Source organism: Ambystoma mexicanum, chromosome 11 (genome assembly GCF_040938575.1).
Source record: "Ambystoma mexicanum isolate Mex_15411 chromosome 11, UKY_AmexF1_1, whole genome shotgun sequence".
NCBI lineage: Eukaryota > Metazoa > Chordata > Amphibia > Caudata > Ambystomatidae > Ambystoma > Ambystoma mexicanum.
In genome coordinates this window covers 195341319-195368092 of record NC_090934.1, presented here as the reverse complement: position 1 = coordinate 195368092, position 26774 = coordinate 195341319, and the positions used below count along the sequence as shown (strand labels likewise).

The following is a 26774-nucleotide window of genomic DNA, read 5'->3' as shown; positions in this document are numbered from 1 at the left end:
ACTAGTAATAACTTTTAAAAAATTGTTTTAAGAAAAGGAAAATACAAATACTGACGTGATAATAATGGTATTGGAATCATTTGTAGAAAAGTAGAATACACGCACGTTGGAGTGTTAATCAGAATATGGGAATATGTTTCCTTATAAAAAAAAAAAAGCCAACACTGCTGATCTAACGCTTATTTAAATGAGTGTTATTAATGTTATGAAATAGCAATATCAATTGGTTTATTATCATCAATGTAGTTATTTTTACTATCTTTCCCTTTGTTTGCTTTAATTTTATCATTTATATCAATTTAAATGTATACTCTTTGGGGCCAGTTCACAATAAAGTTACTAAGTTAGATATCCGTTCAATGGCTATTTGATTCACAAAACGTGTACAAAGATCTCAAGTTTCCCATGGCCATTTGTGCGAAGGATGCCATCCCGTCCGGGATTCAGGGACTGTATTGTTTTCCTCACCCATTCAAAATTCAGGAAAAAATTACAATTCCTAGAGTTCTGAGCAAAAACAGGAGCTAGTGGCCTTCTCAGGCATGGCCACGGGAAACCTGAGAGTCAGCGCTCATAGTAACTTCTTTGTGAATAAAATAGCTCTCTCAGAAGTATTTCAGTGTCATAGTAACATCTTTGCAAATAAGCCCTTCTAAGTTTACCTCCTAGTTTTCTTTATTTATTTATTTTGTCATTTATAAAGCGAGCTAAGCCCGGAGGCATCAAGACGCTGGTTACATACAACAATTCAGATCACCAACATATTGATTCTTAATATGCATAGAAATGTGCTTATTAGATAAGAAAAATTAAAATCAACAGACATAATATTACATATGGGCATAGATATTTGCTTGTTACATGTACATTGTCAGTTAGTGGAAGGCTAGTGGTAGGCTCTGATGTCATTCTCCTCACAGAATAGCCACGTTTTTAGATTCTTACGGACGGCCCAGTAGGAGAGTTCAGATCTTAGAGAGGAAGGCAAGGCATTCCAGTTCTTAGCTGCAATTACCAGGAAGCTGATCCCACCAGACCTTTGACGGTTAAATCTCAGAAAGAGAGTCGACGCAAGTAGGAGGAATGGGTGGCATTGGTGAATTAAGTGGAAAGCTATTTTGGGGCATTATTTGCGATGCACTTGTGGGTGAAAGCCAGAGTTTTGAACAGGATACGATCGCGGATAGGTAGCCAATGCACTTTTCTTCTGACTGCAGATACGTGATCTTTTTAGGGATGTTCAACGCTGCTCTCAAGGCATTGTTTTGAATCACCTGCAGTTTATTCATGTTATGAGCGCAAGTGCCCGCAAATAGTGAGTTGCAGTTGTCAAGTCTGGATCCTATTAATGCTCTTGCTAGCGTGATGCAACTGTCAGGTGAGAGGCAAGGGTCTGCACGATTGATTAATTTTGTGGTATAGGCTTCTGTGAAGGCAATTGAATTCACTTGCTTGGTTAGTGACAGGTTAGAGTCCAAGAAGACCCCCAAGGTTTTGACTTCATGAGAGACTGGGATAGTATTGCCATCAATATTGAATGATTTATAGGTTCTGTCAAATTTCTTTAGCCGAGATTGTGGTCCGATCAAGAGGAGCTCGGTCTTATCGTCATTGAGGCATAGTGAGTGATGCACCATCCAGGTCTGGATGGTATGAGAGACCTCTCCTAGCATGTTTGTTGCAGTGGAATAGTCACCTGCAATTCCTAGGAGAATCTGGGTATCGTCTGCATAGTTAGTGTAGGAGATGCCCTGAGTGTCCAGAAGATTGAACAGCGGCTTTGTAAATACACTCTACAGAGTGGGTGAGACACAAGAGCCCTGTGAGACACCGCAGGTGACTGGAGTGGGCTGGGCGGAGGCTGTAGGTGAGTAAACTCTTGTTGTTCTGTTGGAGAGGAAAGGTGTAATCCAAGTGGTTGCCTCAGTGGATTAATTAGCAGCTGAGGATAGGTGTTCACAGAGAATTTGATGATCAACCAGATCAAAGGCCGCAGAAAGGTCCAGCAAGAGAAGAAGAGCCATTCTGCCAGCATCTTTCAAAGCGTCCATTTAATTATTTAGGTATAAAAGTGCTTATTCCGTACCGTGACCCGGCCGGAATCCTGATTGGCGCAACCCCAGGAGGTTATTGGTTTCCAAGTGTGACTGAATTTGCAGGTAGGCAGATCTGTCTAAACTTTTAAGGGGGAAGGGGACGGATGTGATGGGGCAAAAGTTGGTGAGGATGTTTGGTTCTAATGTTGGTTTCTTTAGTAGAGGTAGGACCCAGGCGTCTTTTAGACTGGCTGGCACTGAGCTGGTAGAGAACGAGGAGTTGATAAGAAAGGGAATAAATGGAGCGAGTGCTTCTGTGCAATCATTTATGACTGCGGCCGGGCATATGTCCCTTTGGCATCTAGAAGGTTTGAGGCCTTTTATAATTTTAGTTACTGCCAGGTTTGAAGTTAAAAGTGTCTTTGATGCTTTGAGTAGGAGGAGGCTATAGCACAGAAGAGGCATCTGTAGAGGTCACATTATTTTTCTTAGCTAGGATCTTTTTTTGTAGTAATGCTATTTTATCCTGAAGGGCAGATCGAATGTTTGTGCACCAAGTAAATTCCTCAGTGCAATTCTGTAGCTGGGGCGCAGGAGTTTCCAATTCACTTAATATATTGAAGAGTTCTCTGATAGATGATTTGGCATTGTTATTTCCAGCATTATAAGTGGAGCGTTTTCCTTCAATTATGGCCCGTTTGTAATCTTTGGCTAACATAGTGAAGTGTGTTTTGTTAGTGGCTGCAGAGTCCTTCCTCCATGCCGATTCGGCGGCACGTTTATTTGTGCAGAGTATTTTAAGGGCTAGCGTGAACCATGTTTTAAGCTGGGTTTATGGTTTAGCTTTTCGTGTTTCCAGCGGGCTATGGTACCAAGGCTTGTAGTAAGGATAGATTATGTCTCGACTAGGAAGTTTGGATTGCTTGGTGTACGTTGAGGGCCAGTAAGGGTGGTTAATAGAGGCAGGATACGTGCTAGGGTGATGTTCCTAGAGTTTCTGGTGAGCATTGCAGAGAGGGACACTGGCGTGGCCAGATGTTTCGCAACAGAGATACTGAAGGAAAATACATTGCGATCTGACCAAGGGCATTTTGAATTCAAGGTGATGCTAATGTTGCAATTACGGTCAACTACCCGATCTATAATTCTGCCTTTATTGTGGGTAGGGCTTGAAATACATTGGGCGAAGCCTAGGGCTTCGATAGAGCTTGCTTAAGCCAGAGCATTGGAGTCGGTGCTTTCATTGTAGCCTAAGTTAAAGTCGCGCAGAAGAATGATTCTGGAGGAGGGCGTAGTTTCAGCTGAAAGGTGTGTTATGTCATCTTCAAAGGACAGCACTGGACCAGGTGGTCGATAAATTAGATGGAGGTTTGCAGTGACAGTGTGCAAGGGTGACAGTGGAAGGGTAGTCGCATTATTGGCTTCTCTAATGCTTAGTGAGTCTTTAGCGATAAAGGCCACCCCCTTCTCCTCTGGTGTCCAATCGGTCTTTAGGATAGATAGTGCAGTTTTAGAAGATAGCCAATGAAATGGATGGGCCAGAGGCAGAGTGCAGCCATGTTTCTGTGATGGTTAATAGGTCCAAATCATTGGCAGTGAGCAAGTCACAGATGTCAGGGACATCGGCAGTCAATGATCTTGCATTAATGGGAGCTGCTTTGGTCACAGTACCTTTGTTAAGGCTACAATTGGATGGTAGGCGAGTCTGCTCAGGTAGAGGTGAGTTCCATAGTGTAGACTGTGTGAGAACCTCATTTTTATCTTTACCTTGGGCTGTCATGTTTTAGTTATTATTAAATAGAACCTATTTATCAAAAATACAAAGTGAAATATGTGTCAGTTTCAGATTATCAGAGCTGTCCCCTGTCTTTCCGACTGTAGATTACAGGCTTTACCTATGATTACAGTTAACATGGGTCAGAAGGTTGCTCGGTGTACATGACTTCCTGATGTTTTTCAGGGATTGTGAAATGTGTTCCATCTTGAGGGTTCTCTTTATGCATCACCCAAATGTGGCTAGGTGTTTGGGCCATCGCAGTCTGAAACTCTGGAACCGGTTGTACCCTGTGTGGTGTGGGCATGGGTATAACTGGTTTACATGACTGATGAGTGCTGACTGGTTGAAGCACCTTTGCTTTTTTACCCTAAGAGCTGGGAACACAGTCATGGACTTCAACCACCCTAGAGTGCTTATGCAAACCGCACTGATAGTGGACTCAGTCATTGGCACCTTGGGAAGGGAGCTAATCTGCCGATGCCTTGGGACGGGGTTAAGTATTGGTCCTAGAGGTCGGACTTGATGCAGGATCTGTTATGAATGGAGAGCCTTGAGGCACTACATGTAGTTACAATAAGTTGGCATCTCGTAGTCTGCAGACTCTGGATAGGCCACTTGAGTTGTGGTTTGCTTGGTGACAGTTGTGGTTATCGTGGTAGTTCTTGTTCCACACTCCAGTCCAGCTGTAATTGTGTTTGTTGTTGTACTGGTTGAGACCGGCTCCTGGAGGAAGGGACAAGATGGATGCCTCCATTCCGTCATATTGATGCTCGGTGTCCCATTCTCCACATATTCATTCTTCGTTGTGTTTTGGGTGGATACAGTCACAGATGGGTTTGTCTTTATGGTTGTGGTGAAACATGAACTGGTGATGAGTGCTGTTTGATTTATACTCTCTCTGGTGATTACTGTGATCGTGGTGGTGGTCCTTGTGGTCTTATTTATGGTTATTATGGTGGTCGGATGTTTTTTGACATTTTTTGTTTCAGTTGTGGTATTGATTTCGCTTTTAGTTTCAGTTTGGATTATTGTAACAGTGGGACCGGGCGTTATAGGGGTAGTTGATTTGATATGATCAGACATTGCTTTATCATTATTTGATGTTGTGCCTGGTTGTGGTGAAGTGCAAGGTACTGAAAAGCAAGGGGGTATTGTGTGAGTTGATGATGTCTTGGGTCGTGATGGTCCAACTGGTGGTGGCACAGGTTTTGTGGGCTTGTGTGGTGATGGTTTGGATGCTGATGGTTCATGTGTTGACGACTTAGATGATGATGGTTCAGGCGGTGAATGCTTGGACAGGTATGGTTCATGTGTTGTATGCTTGGACAAATATGGAGCAGTTGGCGATGGCTTGGATTGTGATGGTTTAGATGGTGATGGCTTGAATAATTCGTGTGATGAAGGCTTTGCTGATGATGGTCCAGATGGTGATGATTCATGGTGTGAAGGATTAGGCGATGAGCTTTCAGCTGGTGGATGCTTGGATGGGGATGATTCAGGTGATGAATGCTTGGGTGAGGATGGTTCAGGTTGTGAAGGTTTGGATGGTGATCGTGCAGATGGTGAAGGCTTGGACAGAGATGGCTTAGCTTTTGATGGCTTAGCCAATGATGGTTCAGGCAGTGAATGCTTGGACAGGTATGGTTCATGTGTTGTATGCTTGGACAAGTATGGAGCAGTTGGTGATGGCTTGGATGGTGATAGTTTAGATGGTGAGGGCTTGGTTGATTTGTGTGATGAAGGCTTGGCTGATAATGGTCCAGATGGTGATGATTCATGGTGTGAAGGATTAGGCGATGAGGTTTCAGCCGGTGGATGCTTGGATGGGGATGATACAGGTGATGAATGCTTGGGTGAGGATGGTTCAGTTGGTGATGGTCTTGATGGTGGCAGTATAGGTGGTGAAGGTTTGGATAGTGACAGTGCAGATGGTGAAGGCTTGGATGGAGATGGTGTAGCTGTTGATGGCTTAGCCAATGATGGTTCAGGTGGTGAATGCATGGCTGATGATGGTGCAGGTGATAAAGGCTTGGATGAGTATGGTTCTAGTGTTGAAGGCTTTAATGGTGATGGTTTATGTAGTGAAGACTTGGATGGGGTTTCAGGTGGTGAGGATCTGGTGGTTGGCAGCCGAGGTGGTGATGTTGCTGTTGTGGTCTTTGGCGTGGTTGTTGTTATAGTTGGTATCAGAGTTAGAGGCGTTGTTTTTGGATCTAAAAACAAAATAGAAAAGTTACACACAAATTATCAATGTCTAATTGGATATGCTCCAAAGAAGTGGCTAAAACAATGAATTTTATCAAAGGTCATATTTTTATAGCACTTTTTGCCAAAGCTATTTATTCAGATAATATGGATGCACAATTACTATAACTCAAAGGAAATTGATCCTTGTTTTATGAGCCGTGGTAGGATTGAAGGCCCTGCTGCGATTTGAACCTGCAGCCGGGTTATTAAACACAGACACCGGTAATGAGGGTGTTATTTGCTTTCCTTAGCTGCCATCTGCATTAGCACTGTCAGCTGCAAGATGATGTGATGAAAGTGCTATGTCAGCATAAAAATAAAAATAAAATGTGCTGTTTTTACCAAAGCATTTGGTATATCGATCCCCTTTTTATCCCTCCCCATTTCCCTGAATTGACCATTTCAACCATCACTCTGTTGATCAGGATGGCTATGACATTAGGTAAATGGTGCAGTCTTTTTTGACTGTTTAGTCTATCTGCTATTGCTGTTTCTCCAGTTATTGTTACATGTGAATTACAGTAGTAAACCAGTGTATCAATGTTCTAATCCCAAACTTCAAATCCTCATACTGATACATAGCCTACTGGTAGATGTATTACATATTTGTTTTTTGTAGTCATTTATCTATAGGTGCATAGGTCGAGTGTCCCTGAAGCAATTCTAAAACATGTCTTTATGATAGCATCAAAGAGTTTGCCAGTGTGAGTGTGCCTGCTCCAGGTTGTTTTGCATAATATGCTTTAGGACAGGGGCCTGCAACTTGTGGCTCTCCAGATCTTTTGGACTTTGACTTCCATGATCCCTGATACTTTGCTGGCAGGGGCTGACGAGAGAAGTAGTCATACACTTCTGGAAAGCCAAAGGTTGCAGATCCGTGCTTTTGGAACACAGTCTTTAATAGCCTTGGCGGTGGTCTAATTCTAGCAAATCTATAAAATGATGTATGCCACCCCATATCTGATTAGAGTCTGCAATAAAGTGACCAAAGTGCCACATCTGTGAAATTCTGACAAATGACTTCTATCTTGATTAGAGTGTGTCGTAACCTTAGTTTAATATACTCTTTGGCACACTCGGCACCATCAGCACAGAGCCATCAATAGTAGACCCTTTGGCCCTAAATGTAAAGCCTATTTCCCTTCTAAGGGAGGGCAGTCTGGAGGTAAAATGCTAATTCACTGAGAGTGCTATAAATTATTGCACTGGCTTGTATGCCACTACTCAATATCTGCTTCAGAGGTTGTATAACCTGAGTAAAGAATGCTAAAAATAGAAGTTAGTTTGTGGTGGAGTACGGGGCTGGCAGAAAATTTGACATGCAACAGGAGATTGCAAAATCCCAAGGGGAAGAGTTATACCCGTGTGCACAAATTAAGGAAACACATACTCAGGCCATTAACCTGGGAAAAAGGAATGTAGATTGTTTTATTGCAGACTATGTCAACAGAAGATTGATAACCAGGCATCCATCCAGGTTCTGGGAACAGAAATGGTTTATTAATTGAGTGAAACATATTCATGTAATTAAAAGGGTATCATAGACGTACATGGGGAACCATGAAAGATACAGGGATGGTTCATACCATTCTGAAAAGCCTATCTGCTGATAGCACCCCCTCATAATTCGAACTTGGGAAACAATGTTTAAACCTAACATTTTATTGTAGCTTCCCAGAAAAGGTGATGGATCAGAGAGTCAGGAATATGGTAGCTTATTGAATCAAATACCTATCTGTCAAATATCATGATCAGAGCATTCATTCTTTCTGTGGAAATCACAAAACTCTGTCATTCATGCAGACAATCACCTGCCGACATCAGACATAGTTCTGTTTCAGGAGGATAGCTCAGGGGCAACGTGCTTGCCTTGGAAGCAAAACAACATGGAGCAACACAGGTTCGATCGCTGGGTCTGAGCTTAGAAACCTCTGGGTATTAAGTGTGTTCTAAATAACATATCATACCATATCATAGTTCATTGTGATCCGCATGATTAGACCAATTTAGAAATATGAGTTTTGACACTTATGGGAAAATTGGAGAAAAGTGTTATGTGATTTTAACTTCATATTTAAGTTGTTTAGAAATTCAATTTCAGATAGAAGGAGCAAGAACTCCCAGAAATGGGGCCAAGAGCCCGTATGACCAATAATTGGGAAGCAGCTGGGCCTTGTCTAGGTGGAAGAGCAATCGATGTCCAATCTAAGGCATTAATCAATGAGCCGGCACCTCATAATTTAGACATGTTTGGGCTATGGATAGGAGGTTTTAAAATTGGATGCACAATGGAAACAGGGATCGGATAAGGACAAGGGAGAACTACAATTTCCAGGAAGAAAGGTGGAACTTAAATCTGGAAAGAAAAACAGGAGAAGGGCTGAATCTATCCATAAAAGAGGTTGGAGTGCCATCCATCACCAGGTCCCATTGCTTCTAACAAGATGACCTAGGATCCATGTTGACTGCTCCAGTGCAGAACCCAGAAAGATTCAGGTGAGGTGCATTATTCCAACTGAACAAAGCATTGGTGGGGGTTTGTTTGAATTAATGTGTTCCCCTATTAATTTGGGCATTCAGAAGTAGATCTCTAGCATTTCATTATTAATGAATAATGTAATTAATTCCCACATAGTCAACTTGGGTAAATTTGAAATCTCCGACATCTCCACAAGTGTGAATAATGATAACATCTTTTAAAGTAATTTTGTATCACCTTTATCACTTTCGCCATCTCCAAAAATCCCCTAAAGGGGAGGGGTGCATTTTTAAAAACAAAATTCCAAACTGTTGAACACTCCCCGAACTCTGCATTAAAGCAGAAGGGGTCCCAATGGTAAACTGAATCTCTGGATCGGTGCTAGTGCAGAAAAGTGAAACAAAGGGAAGATTGCTGATTTAATTGCACACTCTGCAGAAATTGATATAGGTACTCCAAATTGAAATCAGACAGATTCACAGTAAAGTGGTAAAGGAAATGTGTTCATTATCAGCTGAGAAGAGTATGTCATTAAATGTGTGATGTGCCAGAATATTGCCAGAAATGGAAGCTGCGTAGGAATGTCAGAGAAAGACGCTGCCCATGTCAATTTCTGTTGCCCAACAGAAAAGCGTTACATGTATTTAAGTTAAGCCGTATACAAAGTACACTATATACCAAAATTGTCCTATCATGTTTTAGGATGCTGCATTAATTATTTTCACATCAAGGGCCTGATTCATGGAAGTGTTTTATAATGGTGCATAAGGGTTTTCTTGTCAGCGGCCCAATTATCTGAAATACTCATTAGACCTGAGTTTCCTTTTTATCTGTGACCATGAGGAGATCGAGACCAGATCTTTTGTGATTTTTGGTTGGAAAAACAAATTGTGATTTTAACTTATTGGTAGGTAGAGCATTATCAGGAAGGAAAAGCGTTGTGCCACAGAGTGGAGTGGCTGGCTTCTAGATACTAATCACTGTGTGAATAAGGAGTTTGTCTATTGATTAAATAAAATGTTATTGTTTTCTTTCTTCACACTGGCCTGGTGGTTGGCTTCCAAATTGCAGAAATGGTGGGGGAGTACTGTGGTGCTATATGTTTCAAAGGCAGAGTTAGTCAAGAACATGGTTTAATTATCAATTGGTGTGGGGGATTAAACTCCCCAAATTAATTGTTGCCTCATAACATTCTACAAGAGTTCTGAATAGTTGTGTCCCTAATCCACATCTGGATAAGTACCTGTAATATCCAGAACACAAACCGAATAAGGTTAAGAGAAGCTAATGTAATTTTCACTGTCAAACATATACAACCGAGTCTGTAATATCATGGGCACCAATCCAGATCTGTATTAGAGTCTGTGATTTCCTGCTTCTTAAACCACAATTGGATCAGACTACATATACATCACAAACCACATAAGCATCAAAATGTGCACAGAAATTTTCCCCATCCCACATCTCGATCATAGTGTGTAATATTTTGATGGCGAATCCACATTTGGTTCACACTCTGTTATAATATGAGCTCCAGCCCACATCCTGATCAGAACTTGCAATTTTAAAGTCCAGCATATTGGGAACACAGCCAGGCCAATTTGTAACATTTGCAATGCAAGTTCATCTGTAATATCCTGAGCATTGATCTACATCAAAATCTGCCAATGCATTACATGTGGTTAGGGATGTGAGTTGTCTCTGAAATGGAGGCACATCTGATAAGGGATCTTACAATGCTCCTCCCAATAATCATAATGTGGATCTATAACATCCCAAGCAATGATCCGCATCTGAATGAATGGCTATATCCCACCTAACGATCTGTATACTGAAGATAGTGTACACTAGTATTCAAATGATCCAAGCATATGTAATCTCTAGGTCAGTGATCCACATATGGGAAATGATGTGTAATACTCCAGATAAGCACTCATGGGTAGAAATGTATCCGTAGCATCCCAAGCAATGACCCACATCTGGAAAATGATCTATAATTTCCCAAATTAAGAGTCACATTTGTAAAATGATTCACAATATGCCAGATGAGTTTCCACAGCTCTAAAAGACTTTGTCATATGCTTGGCAATGGGCCACACAAAAGAAATGATCTATAATATTTTGGATGTTCATAAAAATCTGGAAAATAAACTGGAATACCCCATGTAATTATCTATAGGTAGAAACGGATATGCAATATCCCACGCATTTATACACCCCTGTGAAATTATTTGTACCGTCCCAGGCACACATTCACATGTGTTACAGTATATGTAATTATGCAGGCATTAACTGTAGATGCAAAACAATATTGTAGGAATGTATCTATGCCTGTTAAAGGCTATGTAATCACAGAGGCAATGATTCATTTTTTAACACAATTATCCGTTTTATCCCAGGCAATGGCCTATCAGTGGAAGAGGAACTATAATGCCAGAGGCACTTGCTGTAATTTGTCAAATTAAAAATGAGCCAACCAAGATAATGGGCCTCATTACAAGGCTGCCGGTCTGGGAATAAGTGTGCCGGTAGCAATGTACCGGCACCCTTTCTGGACCGGCAGACTACAACGGACCGGAAATCAGAGTTGTCACAGAAACACTGGAACCGTTAGCAATGGTGCCGGTGATTCTGAGTCCCCATTCCCATCTAGTTCTATGTGACTCCATGGGAATGAGGACTAACATTTTCCAGCACCTTACATCCCAGCCCACCAGGATTTGTAATATCCTGGTGGCATCGGTATATCAGGTGCCGGAAACAGTGTTACAGTCAAGCGGCGACACTTATTAGTGCTATTTGTCCCCTTTCTCATAGGGGTACAGAGTACAATAGGTAAAGAGTACAATAAGAGTGTGCCAGATTGCCCATCTGGAAATGATGACACCCTTTGAGAAAATAATTGTTTTCCCGCTATTGCTTCAGTTTAAATGTTGTCTCTATAACGTGAATTTGCCCAGTCTTGCGTCCGGCACTCCCCCCCCACCACACTCCTTTGGCTTCCACCTCCTGGCTGCCTGTCCTGCCCACCTCCCAGCCCTCCCTCCGACCCTGTTTGGGCTTTGGCCGGGACCATCAACGATGGTCTTGCAGACCCTTAGCTCCATCAAGCACAAACTCCTGTGCCCCTGTGGTAAGTAGCTACCAAAGCAGCTGTGTGCCCATTTGCACTTCAGTTTAAATATTGCCTCCATAATGTGAATTTGGCCAGTCTTGTGTCCCCTGCCTCCCCTCTCTTGCTTCCACTTCCCTGCCCACCTCCCTGCTGTCTGACATGCCTGCCTCCCAGCCCTCCATCCGACCCTTATTGGGCCTTGGCCAACGAGGGTCTTGCAGACCCACAGCTCCATGGAGTACAAACTCCTTTGCCCCTGTGGTAAGAAGCTGCCAAAGCTGCGGTGTGCCTGCTTCCACCGCAGTTTAAATTTTACCTCCATAATGTGAATTCAGCCAGTCTTGCGTCCCACACTTCATCAAACCAACCCTTGTCTTCAAACTCCCTGCTGCCTGACTACCAGGCCTCCCTCCAATCCTGATTGGGCATTGGCCTGGATTAATTGACGCACTCAGGGCAGCCCCACTGCCCGCTGCAGCTCCCAGTGGCAAAGCACCCTGAGGCAAAGGACAGCTCCTGAAGAAGAAGCAGCTACAGACCCTGTTGGCCTGTGTTAGCCTGTGGTGCCTGCAGCATGAACCAGCAGCGACTGACAAGGTAGCCAAGGTCCGTACAGGGGGACCAGAAATTGCTGCTCCCCATTTAGACTGTCCGACCCATCTTATTATCCTAACATTATATTATCTAAAAGCCTGTATTCAGTTCCACATTCATATGTTAGCCGCATCCAACGCCTATGCCAACCATCACTGATCCACACTGCGCATCTAGGTTCATCGTGTTAGTCAGCCATATCTCGCATCTAGGTAGATTGTGTTAGTCAGCCATATCTCGCACCTAGGTTGATTGTGTTAGTCAACCATCTCTCGCATCTAGGTTTATTGTGTTAGTCAGCCATGTCTCGCATCTAGGCAGAATGTATTAGTCAGCCATATCTCGCATCTAGGTTGATTGTGTTAGTCTGGGATAATTTGTATCTAGGTTGATTGCGTTAGTCAGCCATATATTGCATCTAGGTAGAATGTGTTAGTCAGCTATATCTTGCATCTAGGTAGAATGTGCTAGTCAGCTATGTCTCGCATCTAGGTTGATTGAGTTAGTCTGGGATAATTCGTATCTAGGTTGATTGCATTAGTCAGCCATATATAGCATCTAGGTAGAATGTGTTAGTCAGCCATATCTCGCACCTAGGTAGAATGTGTTAGTCAGCTATATCTTGCATCTAGGTAGAATGTGTTAGTCAGCCATATCTGGCATCTAGGTTGATTGTGTTAGTCTGGGATAATTCACATCTAGGTTGATTGCGTTAGTCAGCCATATCCTGCATCTAGGTAGAATGTGTTAGTCAGCCATATCTCGCATCTAGGTAGAATGTGTTAGTCAGCTATATCTTCCATCTAGGTAGATTGTGATAGTCAACCATATCTTGCATCTAGACTAATGGTTTTGGTGACAAATAATTTCAAAAGGTTTACAGCATCTACTATTTTTCTTCCTCTTTTAGGCCCTCCCCCTCTATCCAGTTTTCCTAGACCTAAAGGTTGCTACATTTACTGTTGTACCCTCTACCCAAGTGTCCCAAATCGAAGTGTCACTGCATTGACTGTTGTGCTGCCTTTTTAGGCACTTCCCCTGCAATCCAGGTATCCCAGGACTAGGTGGTACTGCATTGACTGTTTGCCCCCTCTTTAGGCCCTTCTCCCTCTATCCAGGTCTAAATGTTGCTGCATTTCCTGTTGTACCCTCTAGACAGGTGTTCTAAATCGAAGTGTCACTGAATCAACCGTTTCCCCCCTCTTTAGGCCTTTCTCCCTCTATCCAGGTGTCCTAGGTCTAAATATTTCTGCATTTACTGTTGTACTCTCTATCCAGGCATCCCAAATTGAAGTGCTTTTGCATCGACTGTTGTGCCAAATCTTGAGGCCCTTCTCCCTCTATCCAGGTGTCCCAAATCAAAGTGTCACTACATCGACTGTTGTACCCCACTTTAGGCCCTTCCCCTGCTATCCAGGTATCCCAGGTGTAGGTGTAACTGCATTGACTGTTGTGCCCCCTCTATCTAGGTAACCCAAATCAAAGTGTCACTGCATCGACTGTTTTCTCCCCTCTTTAGGCCCTTCTCCCTCTATCCAGGTGTCCCGGTCTAAAGGTTACTGCATTTACTGTTGTACCCTCTATCCAGGTGTCCCGAATCGAAGTGTCACTGCATCGCCTGTTGTGCCCCTTCTTTAGGCCCTTCTCCCTCTACTCAGGCATTTCAGGTCTATGTGTTACTGCATTGACTGTTGTGCTCCCTCTTTAGGCCCTTTTCCCTCTAAGCAGGTGTCACAGGTCTAGGTGTTACTGCATTGACTGTTGTGCCTACTGTTAGGAAAGATTTCAATTTATAGTTCATATTTTCCCTCCAGTTGTGTACCCCCCAACTGTTTGCTGTTGTCTGACCATCCTAGCCATTCTGCTGTTCTCCGCTGGGCTTTTTCTCATTACATGCCCTTAAAACAGTCAGTTCTGGGAGTCCTTGTTTCCATTTGTCTTTCACTTTGTTGCTATTCTTTAGTAACATTTTATCAGTACACAAAGTACCTTACAGTACAGTGCGCTGGGGTCCCTTTATAATTTTTAAGGCCCTAGACACTCTCAAAGGATTTTTGGTGAATGTACTGGTGGCAGCTGTTAGCTGTTTTCAACTCTTTTCAATGGTCCAAACCGTGTTTACCGCGTTTGGCCCAGGACAGTGGCCAGTGCCTAAAATGGCCATGCTACAAGGTCCTTTGTTCTGTCCTTTGGCCATCTTGTCCCTTTGCCTTCCCCAGGTCAAGGACCTGGGAAATTCCTTATTTGGTCATGCTGATCCCCACACAAGCAGAAGCTTTCGCGGGCTTCTTCATGCCTTGTGTGTGTATGCTTCCAGGATGTGGGCTGGAGCTGTCTAGTTCCAATACACATCTTGGGTGCCAGGAGGTCTGGTGTGCTGGGATGACTGGGACCACCGTGGTCTGTGATTGGTCTAAATCTGGCATGGCTGTATGTGAGCAGATCTGCTATTGGTTTCTCTTCATTTTGGCGCAAAGGTGATTTTGTACAAGAGAAGGCATCTTACACCCATTCCAGGTCGATCTTCTGAGTTCACACCAAACTTAGTAGAGGGACCAAGTATCCTGAATCAATGAAGCAGATCTGTGGAACCGCTGGTGACCCGCTGCAAGGTTTGCCACCTTGAGCCTACTGTTGTCCCTTCGGACACCCTGTTTCTGAACGTACCTAGAAGGCCTGCAAGGGTGCTTCCACCAAATGGAATATTGGGACTAACTATTCTCGACACTTCCAACTTAACCTGTAAGGGAGCCTCTTCGGAAGGGTTTCTGGACCGCACAGTGTACTGACCAGCTTGTACCGAACCTTTGGCCTGGAACCACTGCCGTCTCGAGTTTTTACTTGAGCCTTTGTAGTCTCTAAGCTCTTGGTATAAGGCACTCCCCCACTGAGTTTCGTACACCTAGCATTCCTAGGTCTGCAATTAGGAGAGTACACCTGAATCCAAGCGTACACGTCACCATGTCGCCCAGCAGTGGTGATGAACTTTGTGGGTGCCTTGCTGCTGTGCCCCACTGGCCCTAAGATTTGCTGCAGCAGAACTGGGCAGATCCCTTCATCAGGAGCGGAGAAACTGTTACTGTCCTGCCACGGTATCATTCCTGGAACGCAGGCACTGAAAGCCACAAAGTAGCGCAACTGCAGGATTTGAACCTGTGACCGAAGTGGACTTGACTGCCGAAGTTTGGTCCAGAGTGCACTGAGGGTCGGTAAGTACTTGCAAACCTTACTGGTGCCCCCTGGCACCTCCATCCATTTTTATGCACAAGTGTCCCCTGGGGGCCACTTTTCTTTATTGAGGTAGCCTGTGCTACCAAGCTATTCCCAATTCTTGGATCCTGTTCTGCCCTCTTGGGGACACCCTCCTCAAATAGTTTAAACCTATTCTTCACTGCCTCACCCACCTTCCTGTCGCTACAGCCCCTGAAAGAGACACCGATTTGTCTTAACTGCACAATTGCGTGCGCCAGCACCAAAAGTACTTTTGAGCTCAAATCTCAACTCATTTTAGTGACTGGACTGCCTCTCAAGTTAGGGTTTAAATTGTGAAGGACTGCCACAGAGATATTCACACTGTGTAACCCCTTTCTTTACAGGTTGTGGAACTGTACTAAGTAATATCCCTGTTGGGGATTGGTTGATGTATATATGTTTGCTAGATTAGTGTTGTGTTGGTTTTGTTATTACTGCTGGATATTTACTTTGTGTTTTACTCAAAAGGCCTTTAATAAATGTAATATCTCTGCTTCCTTCAAGCTTACCGCTCAATATAAAAATAACTAAAAAGGAAAGAAAAAAACAACAAGGGCAACTTAGAAACCAAAATCAAAAGAAAAATGTACGCAAAACATCGCAGAAGTATTTAAGGGTTGTGAACTTTAAAAACATAATTGTTGAGGATTGTCAAGACTTGACTTGCACCAGCAATACATGTAAAGAGATGGCTGATTGCAGAGCAAACGAAGCGTTTGGATCAGAGATTGATAAAGAATCAATGCAAATTGGACTGCAAGATGGCTACATTGAAGCTGAAAAATCAATCTTAGATACCATGAAAAAGAAGCTAGAAATAACAGATATTGCTTCACAGATATCCTCCTTAAAAACTGATTTAGTTGACATCTTTGAGATTTTTAAAGCAAATGCCGCCGGCATATGTAATGAAAAAAAAGAAAAAATTTGGAAACAAATAAAGAACAGAATGTAAGCGATCTACGTAATAATACTAATCCTATAATTATTACGGTAAAACCACCTGATAATCCTGTCCCCACTTTGAAAGTGAAAGCAGCTCAGACACCCGCCATGTGGCCACCCCTGCTGGACGTCCGACTCCCGACTGTGGCAGGGATGCCTCCTCCACCAGCCTGGCCGCACCGTCAGAGGCAGCTCCACAGGGCAGCCAGGTGACTGATAGGTGGGAAGATGGCACGGAGGACGACTGGCGCGTAGGGGGTTCAGTTGAGGAGGGGGTTGTTGCAATCGGCATGGAATGATATTAATAAAAACTCTAATACCAATCATTTTTCTGTTGAGCAAGATAGCAAAATGCTTGCTGCCATATCCAACAGACATAGGTCCGAGGCGAAGATGGCTGAAAGCCAGATCTGTGATCTGACCGCTAATGTGGAACAGGGTACCAATACTTTGTTCCATAAAGAAGATCTTGGAATACATGGGACTGATACAGATGTGGAGACTGAATTCTTGGATAAACAAGATGAAATTGCAATGATTGTGAAAAAAATATTACGTGATCAATTTAACAATAGGAAATACCCAACCCACTGCCAAGAAGCACCTAGTGAGGCAGAAAGGCAACCCCTAAATGCATATGAAAATGTTGATTTGGTGAATGATAGGCAAGATTTAAAGAAACCAGCCTTGAGTGAGCTACCTAGTTTAATAATGACTACATTGTTCACTGAAGGTAAACAAATTTCACTGAATCGTCCTTACATTCTCTCTCAATTTGCCACTATTCCTTCCTTAACACTGGTTTCATCGCATGATATTGCTCTAGTAGATTTTCTTCACAAACAAAGAATGGATTATGTTCGTTTAGTAATCCCCTCCCTACTTGTCAGAGATCTATTGTTGAAAGAAGCTGAGACTCTGCAATGCAAAGGCTTTGACATTTACCCATACTCTAATATTGAATCAAAACAAGATAAGTATGGGGTCTCAACACAACCTGGATTTAATGGTAGCAATGATCCCTTCAAGGCAAACGCAAATGACAGGGAAGGTTTTGGCACTGAAAAACAGGAGTGGAGAGGGTTGACATTGGCACTTAAGGATGCTATTTTGTCACTACAAGCGCTGGCCAAACCCCTTTAGCACTACTAGCAAAACCTCTATAGCATCCTGGAACTCTAGAGGCCATGCACATCTTCTAAGCAACACTGATGTTACAGACACGTTGTCATCTTTTGATTTGATCCTTTTGCAAGAAACATGAGCTACAATGGATTTTAGCTGGGAAGACCATGATATCTGGCAATTACCTGCCAACAAAGGGCCCAAAGGGAGGCCCATGGGAGGTTTGTTAATCGCATGTAAACATACTTTGGAGGCAAAGAACATCGAGAGATGGTCAAACCTGAAACACTTCCTGGCAGTTACATGCACTTTGAAACTTGGAAATAACTACATTGATATATGTATTATAGATATATACTGGAATCCACTGAAACATAATGATTTACAGTTGTCTAAAGAACTAGCCGAAGTAACTGCAAAAATCGATGCCTGGCGTGCTATGAAAGTCGATGGCTTGGTTGTGATAGCTGGGGACTTAAATGCAGATTGCAACATAGATAATACGGAAATTGATTCCCTAATGTGTGGTTTAAGTGCGGCTATTAAGCTCCCTAAAGCTCCGAACGATAATGCTAAATTGAGAGGAGCTATTTGGATGAATTCCGCTGAAGTTATGGGGCTAGTGAAATTACCATACCATGTTCATACTTGGCACGCTAGAGGTTGTAGCTCAACACTAGACTACATCTTTGTCTCTAACGGTTTAGACAAATATATTTCCAACCTAAAGGTTGAGGAAATGTCATCCAGCGATCACAATCTCCTGTCGATTCACATAACACATTCTAATGAAACAGAACATAATGTCTTTTATAATCCAGGCCTGATTGTGAATTAGAATGGCACTCGCATACGTTGGTTGTACTCCAACACAAAGAGATTTACATTGGTCTTACTAAAAAATCACATGGAGATGACACATGAAGAATGCCGATACCATTTTGTACCATCCACTTTCACAAACTATATTAATGAAATTGCCATCTACACATGTTGCGAGAAGAAATTTAGGAAAGAACCCCGCAACCATGCACATGCCTTTAATATAGATATTTTAAAACGCAAAAAACAGTTAAGACAAGATATCCGCGTGATCCTAAACACAACATGCATTGGTGTAGAAAGAGAAAAGAAGTTAAGAAGTACCAAGGAGCAATATAAGAATTGGTTAATTGCTCATAGAATAGCCAGAGACCAAACTGATGGTGAACAAATGCTAGTGGCAATCAAAGGTAAAGATATCTCTAACTTTTGGCAGATGACTAATGGGATTCAGCTTACGCAAAAAGAGATATTGCTGACTTCGATCAGCCAACGAAGGTGGGAAGCCCATTTTGTTAAAATGTACAGCGATGACACTGACAATGATACATCTCATCTGGTGAAAAAATCCAGATGGACTTTGGACATATCTCCTAATAACATTAGTAAAATCATTGCCAAATCTAAAAAAATGTGCGGCACCAGGACCGAATAATCTATCCAACCAAATTTTAAAAACAAATACGCAGTTATGGGGGAATATCTTGCATGTATTGTTCAAAAACATCCTTGCATGTAAGCTTATACCGAATTCATGGAGACTGGCGATTCTGATACCAATTTATAAACACGGGCACAGAACCTCACCAGAAAGTTACAGGCCAATTGCGATTTCAGACCCTGAATACAAGATTTTTACCTCCTTTATACTTGAAGAACTTGAAGTTTGGGTCACTAATAATAACATACTAGATGTTAAACAAATAGGATTTAAAAAAAATGTAGGAACAGACTGTGGAGGGCTAATTTTGAAAAGTTTACAATCGAAAACATCAAAGAAGCCAGGTTATGTTATATTTGTGGCTTCAATGGATCTCTCTAAAGCTTTTGATCTTGTCGATAGACATATTTTATGGTCAATTCTAACAGACCTACTGATCCCTAGACACCTATTAGAGATGATTATGAACTTATATTCTGACACAAAGATCAAGGTCAGACTTAACTCAGCAGGGCGACTATCTTCTGAAATAACAATCCCTAATGGCCTAAGACAAGGCTGCAAGTTAGCTGCCATATTATTTAACTTATATGTCTCCAGAGCTGCTCAAGCTATTTCAGGTAAGGGTTTAGCTCCACCCAAACTAGGAAAAACCGCAATTGAATGGATAACATACGCTGATGATTTCTTACTGCTAGATCGCACAAAAATTGGTTTGCAAAAGTTGATAAATGCATTTGTGGTATTTACTACCGGTTTACATTTAAAAATTAATGCTGCTAAAACAGTTATCATAAGAATGGGAAAGCCAAAGAAAAACCAATCTTCGCTAACTTGGCTCTGTGAGGGTAAACGCCTAAAAAGTCAAACTGCTTTGAAATATCTAGGATACAACTTCACAGCTAATAGTGCAACGGCAATGATCAAAAAGGCAGCTGGAAGTTAAAGCTGAGATGATAAGGAGAGAGATGTCAAAAATTGATGCCAAGTATGGCAGATGTACGGTTACACCCCTGAAATGTTTTCATACTATCTCTGGTATCCCCAAACTCACATATGGATTAGAATTCTATGAGCTTGAGGGTACAGATTTTATGAAAAAACTAGAAAGAGATATGTGGAAAGGTGTGTTGTTTTTTTTATTCCTAAATGTGTTCCTATTTATGCAATCAGATACGAATTTGGGCTGCAATCTTTACAATCAATTATCTTATGGAGAAAAATGTTGTTGTGGAGGAAATGCTAGATAAATAATTCCACATCTTTCCACATGATTGCAGCAAAAGATCCAACTAATTTCTATTGCTCGAGCCTGAAAACTGTAACTGAAGTCACCCTGTTAAATGCAGGTCTTACATTGGAGATGCTGATAAGTAATCCGTTAAAAGTGAAGTCCATACTCCAATGTAATGACTGGCAAATGACTCTTGATACGGTTCAACAATCCAAAACGGTCAATCAGATACATTCAGTTTGGAAATTTTACCCTGTTTTGGAGAATTATTTAGAGAAATACCCCTCACGGAATTTCAGAAATTTATTCATCAGGTTCCGTTTTGACACCTTGAAAACAAACTACATCTTGAAAAGATGGAATCTCCAGAACAGCGAATGGGGGTGGTGTAGATACTGTAAGAAAGAAGGTATAGAAGAAACCTTGAAGCATATACTATTGCAATGTCCAGCTCTTATAAAGCAAAGTATTCAATATTTTGAACAATTCGTAATACACCTGCACGCTGTTGACACTGAATTGTTATGGTACCAAATCAGGCATAATAGCTGGACTGTTTTAAAACTGAGAATAATGGCATTTTTGAAAAACTTTTGTGACTTATCCTAAATGATGGCAATGAATTTTGTTCTGTCTTCTAATCTTTTAGATTTACAAGAAATATTCCTTACTACCTTTTCCACAGATTCTATGAAATTAAGAATTTTTTCTTTTTAACACTGTAGATTAGGTTCGAATGAATTGTTGTCGATCTTATCTATCTTAATTACTGATTGTTTTAATGTATCTTTTATACTGTTTTATTCGAATTGTTATTCTCCTTTATAATGTTCTTAATATGTTTGCACAATATGTGATTGAAGATAATTGTATGAAATGTTTTTTTTATCTTTTGATGAACTATTTTGTAAAGGTTTAAACAAACCACAAACAAATAAATAAATAATAATAATAATATATTTTTAATATACACCTGACTGACAGTAATTTGTGGTATTGTTTGCTGTGTGTGCTCATTGTGGGCTTTCGATCACCCTCACCCTCCTGAGACCTAGCCTTGACCGCCGCCAATGATACTGTGATTGGTCTGGCTTGTCCAGAAGGTGACCCTTTTCCAAGAAACTAAGCTGGCCTTCGGAACCTCTGTCCACCAGGTCAGAGTTCAGAAATCCATCTTAACACCCACTCTATAGGACCTTCTCCCTCTTTCCAGGTATCCCAAGTATAGGTGTTATTGCATCGTCTGTTGTGCCCCCTCTTTAGGCCCTTCTCTCCCTATTTAGGTGTCCCAAGTCCAGGTGCTACTGACTGTTGTGCCCTCTCTTTTGAACCTTCCCCCCCATCCAGGTGTCCCAGGTCTAAGGTTGTTGAACTTACTGCTGTATGAACCAAAGAAAGGAGTATTGCTGTGCCCAGGGTTTGAAGCAGAGAGGTTAGTGAAATTTGGTAACCTCTTCTTGCCAACCCTCCATCTAACCAAAATAAATTGATGCAAATCGCATTTGTTCCTTTGACAAGAAAAATAAGCACCAAAGAGACATAGTGCCTCATTACGACCCTGGTGGTACGGGGTAAACAGCGCCGTAAAAGGTGCCGGCGCCGTTTACCCCGTACCGCCTCATTACGAGGTCCCCTCGCGGGACCCAGGAAGCAACATCTGGTCAAACCAGGCGTGCTTACGGGGTCCCGCGAGGGAAAGAGGGAGCAAACAACAGGCCAACTCACAATGGCCCGTTGTTTGCTCCCTCTCCCATTCCCATGGATGTGGAGGGACCGGGTCTGGGTCCTTGGAAGGAGGAATTACCGGGCCTTCCGAACTCGGAATGGGCCGGTAATTCCTCATTCTGAGGACACGGATGGGATTTCGGTGGCAGCCATGCCGCCAATAGCGGCATGGCTACCGTCGAGGTCGTAATGAGGCCCATAATGTTCTAAATTAGTTCTGTATTTGGTTAAACAAACAAACAAATTAGCTGTTGGATGCTTGCAGTATAGCAGTAAGCAAAAACACGCAATAAAAAGCAAACATTCAAATAGTGTATGTTGATACAAAAAAGAATAACTATATTTTTAGCAATTTGCTTGCAAATCAGGAAAATACACATAGCACAAACCTATATACATGTGTTCAAGAATCATGAAGGTATTGACTCAAACAGAGAAGTAAAGAGGAAAGGAAGGGGGAACAGACAGATAGAAAGTAGGGAGATTAACGAATGTATAGAAAAACAATAAGTGATAATAAAAGAGGAGGACCGAATCATTCCGTCCTAACAGAGTACTGTAAACAAATCAGTGAGCTAACCAATCCTTATGTAGCTCATAGTTGTAATCATCACTTTTCAGTCCTGATTCAAATCTAGAGTTGAATGCAAAAAATGCAAAAGCAATGACTATACATCTCGGGAACGGCTTTGATTCCCGATGTCAAATTTGAACTTACTGCTGTGCCCCCTATCCAAGTGTCCCAAGTCTAGGTTTTGCTACATCGACGATTGTGCCCTCTTTGGGTCCATCACCCTCTGTCCAGGTGTCCCGAATCTGGTTGTTGCTGCACGAAGAAATTTGGCATGACAGCGTTCTCCTGTCTAATTGCTACCATCTAGAACACTGTGCCCAAAAATATAAGAACGACAGAAGACCACATCACCTTCAGGAAACACCACAAAACCTGGCTATTCAAAAGACAATGACAACCTCGAAGGTTAACCGGCAACAATAACACCACAAACAAACAAATAGAGAGGAGACGAGATGGACCAAAGAACCACAACCGAGAACTTTGCTAGATACCGTGAAGTGGCAACCAAAGAGCCACGCCAACGGCTCTAACAAACCAACCTACATACTAACCCTTTTCCCCTTCCTGCTCCTCCAACATAACTGAAGCCACTACACTAGACCTGGGTTAGCCACACTACACATACACCAACCAAGAATCAATTCTATGTTCACACCCAGCATCTCTAGATGCTGAAGCACACCTAGAGTGAACCACCCCACATAATCGGTAAAGCCATCAAAAACACAATTAAACACCATTACACCGGATAATCATATAGCTACGGACACCGGTGACTCTAGATCCCATATGGACATGATCTAACGTGTGCACACAACCAAACATACCACAACCCCACGCAACACACTAACAGCAACACATAACACCACCACACACCCGAGGCACTGCATTTTAACCATATGGGTACAACGCACAGGGCCTCCAGCGCGAACCCCCACATACAAAACAACACTCACAGACACCAGTTTCTCCTGGTTCTGAACCTAACCTCTCACCCTATTCTCACTAACCTCCCTCTCTCTTGCAGATCCACACGAGCTCCTGGAGAATGCCCCTGGTTGGTAGCAGTGGGTGGTACGAATCAACATAACATAACAACACCAAACCACCTACTTTGTAAAGGAAATACTTAGTAAGTGGTCATCAAGGCTGCAAACAGTCCAAGCTTAATTCAGTTCTGGCTTTTCAGCCAACAACTCTTTTCTCTCTTGCATAGCTGATATGCATAGTTTTATTTGATAACCAGGAACAAGCCAGCTTGGTTTAAAATGAGCATCGGAAAAGGATGGGTCGACTTCAGCATGGTGACTTGACCGCAACACAGGATTTTCCTAAATGATCTCTGATATTCCAAGGAAGCATCTACAGCTAAAAAGGATCTGTAACGTTGGAAAAGGAGCTAAAGTATCTCAGACAAGCATCCATAGCTGGGAAAGGGAATGCAATATCCAGGGCAAATAGCCATGCCAGGATGATGATCTATAGTGCGATATTGATCAAAAGCTTGGAAAAACAACTCTAATAATGTCTTATGTTATTTCAGCGCTCTGAGACCTATGGGTGTGTAGCGTTATGTAAGAAATATATTATTATTATGATTAATATCCAGGAATTTGCAAAAGAGGTGGTTGAGAAAGAGAATGTATGGGTAGCGCCGATCCAGAGCCGAGTCGGGGATTTGAAATGGCTCTATGAGTAAAATGTAAACCGGATGGTGCCAAAAGAATGGCCATGTAAATCGCGAATGGAATATTCTGAAGTACAGACTTTTAATTTGGGAAAGGTGGATGGACAGGTGTGAAGCCGGCCAACAGTTTTTGTGGTGGCTTGAAGAACAACTAAAAACGGTCATCAAAATAATCACACATTGCTCCTTGGGGGTGTCTAAGTGCTCACCTTGACTAATGCCATGCATCCCGACTTACCACCATTTGTCTGGGGACACCATGATATGGGAATGTTTTGCCTCACAAGAGTAATCTGCATGTGAAATAGCAGAACTCAAAACCCCACCAAAGCTAGTAATGCCAACATACCAGCGCCCACTTCTCTCACCTACCATCACTAGTAAGAAGCAGAAGGTGAAGAAACATCTCACTGCAACTCATACAACTTGTATTCTGCAGTCCTAGCTTCTTAAAGCATGCCTCTTTCTTTTATTATTATTACTTGTTTTAATTGGAAATCAATTTTTACAAGAGTCGACAGTTTCTCGTTTCTGTAATCTGATAAAAGTTCAAAAAGAAAGTCAAGATCCTAAGAAGGGGGCAGAGGGTTGAATGAAGATGAAAATAAAAATAAGAGCGTGCAGTGTACAGAGTAACTAGTTGATAGTCTCTAATAATCAAGACCCTGCAAAGTTCTCCTTTTGTTTTTCAAATGTAAATTCGACTGGTCAGTTCAAAGGACACCTCCACCTCGATCCCTTGTACAGTCTCTTTGCTTTCAATCTATTCTTGCAGTCTCTAGTTTCAAGTTCTTAAAGAATTTGGTAACAGTGATCACCCATGTAGTTCTTTCGCCACTCAACAGACGTGACCACCATTCATTTTCATCATAGGAGTGGAGATCAAAGAGAATATGACCAAAATAAGTCTTTTGCTGCTGTTTAAGACCTTGACAATTTAATAATAGGTGTTTTAGATTTTTGATTGACTCATTGTTTTTATCAAAAACTGAAAGATTTTTCACTTTGTTTACTCCTTATGGCTACTACCTCTTTAGTCATTAGTAAATTCAATCTTATTCTCATAAAACTTTCTCTTATATTTTTGTTGGGAAATGTTTGCATGTAGTTTGGAGGTTGGTTGATTTTGTTTATTATCAGGGGAATATTATTTGTCAATTTGTTTCTATTAGCCTGATCGTGTGTTGGTATCCAAACGTAGATAAGTAACTTTTTTTTTTTTTGGTCGAATTTTTCAAAAGATCCTCCTCCGTGCAGCTGATTTGTCCAAGTCTCACTTGAATATCCGTAACCCATCTTGACAAGATTTTAGTGCTGTTTTCCTGAAGTTCCTTTTTGATTAGGGCGAATATGTGAGGGCTTTCAGTGTCAATTATCTTCCTATAGAGCATAATTCTGTTGCGAGTCACTATCGATGAAATAGATTGAAGGCCTAGCTCCCTTCGAATCAATGCTATTGGTGTTGATTGTGGGAGTGACAAGACCCTTCACCAAAACTTTCCTTCTAACTTGTCCCACAGAGTTTTTGGGAGATTTGGCATTGCCTCTACACTGTATGTCAGACTTGGTATGATCTTGGCCTTGTAGAAGTTCAGGACCGGTATAAAGGAAAATCTTCCATATTTCCTATTTACAGCTTTGGTCTGTACGATAAGGGATTTCAGTTTTTCTTGGAAAGCATCTTGCATTGGTAGACCCCTTTTATTTGTGCTGAGGGTCACGCCAAAATATTTGAAACTAGTAACTGTATCTAGCTTTTTCCCCTGCAATGAACCACTTTGAATTTTCATTTTTCTTCTTTATGAGTTCGAAGGACATTGGGCCTCATTACAATCTTGGCGGAATGGGTTAACGGGTGCCGCTAATGGAGGAGGACCCGTTAAATGCATTCCACCTGATTACGAGTTCCCCTTGCGAGACCCAGTAAAGAAGCCTGGTAAAACCAGGCGTTATTACCGGGTCCTGCAAGGGGACCAGGAAGCTAACAACGGGCCGGTCGTAATCGGCCCGTTGTTAGCTCCCTGCACCCATTCCCATTGACCCCTATGGGGGCTCAAATGGGAAGGAGGAAGGTCCGAGCCTGGGTTCCCTGAGGGAGGAATTACCGGGCCCTCCAAACTCGGAATGGCCCGGTAATTCCCCATTCAGGGAACCCGGACCTGGTTTTGGAGGCAGCCATGCCGCCAATAGCGGCATGGCTACCGCCAAAGCCGTAATGAGGCCCATTATATTAGTTTTGGAGTTGTTTATTTCCAAATCGTTCTCTTTCATGAACGAGGCCAAGTTGTTAAATTTTCTTTGGAGGCCTATTTGGGTTTGATCAATAATGATAATGTCGTCTGCGTAGATTAATCGTGGAAGGGGTTCAACCCTGAAAGTTGGAGGGAAAGCTGAGACTTCAAATTCGCTGCTCTTGTATTCGGCAATGTAGTCGTTATATAACACTGGTGCCAAGGGGCAGCCTTGCTTAACCCCTCAGGCATACCTCTTTGCATTCT

The 26774-nt window shown here is 42.2% G+C and overlaps 1 protein-coding gene across 1 annotated transcript in view; it reads right to left on the bottom strand.

Annotated features, from left to right (window-relative positions):
* Positions 1 to 657: 657 nt before the first annotated feature.
* The window catches only part of LOC138503224 (proteoglycan 4-like), a 61340-nt gene continuing 35223 nt past the window's right edge, over positions 658 to 26774 (bottom strand). The window contains exon 3 of the mRNA XM_069622811.1: positions 658 to 6026. Within this exon, the coding sequence (XP_069478912.1) occupies positions 4372 to 6026 (1655 nt within the window). The 3' untranslated portion in view covers positions 658 to 4371. The remainder of the gene's footprint in view (positions 6027 to 26774) is intronic.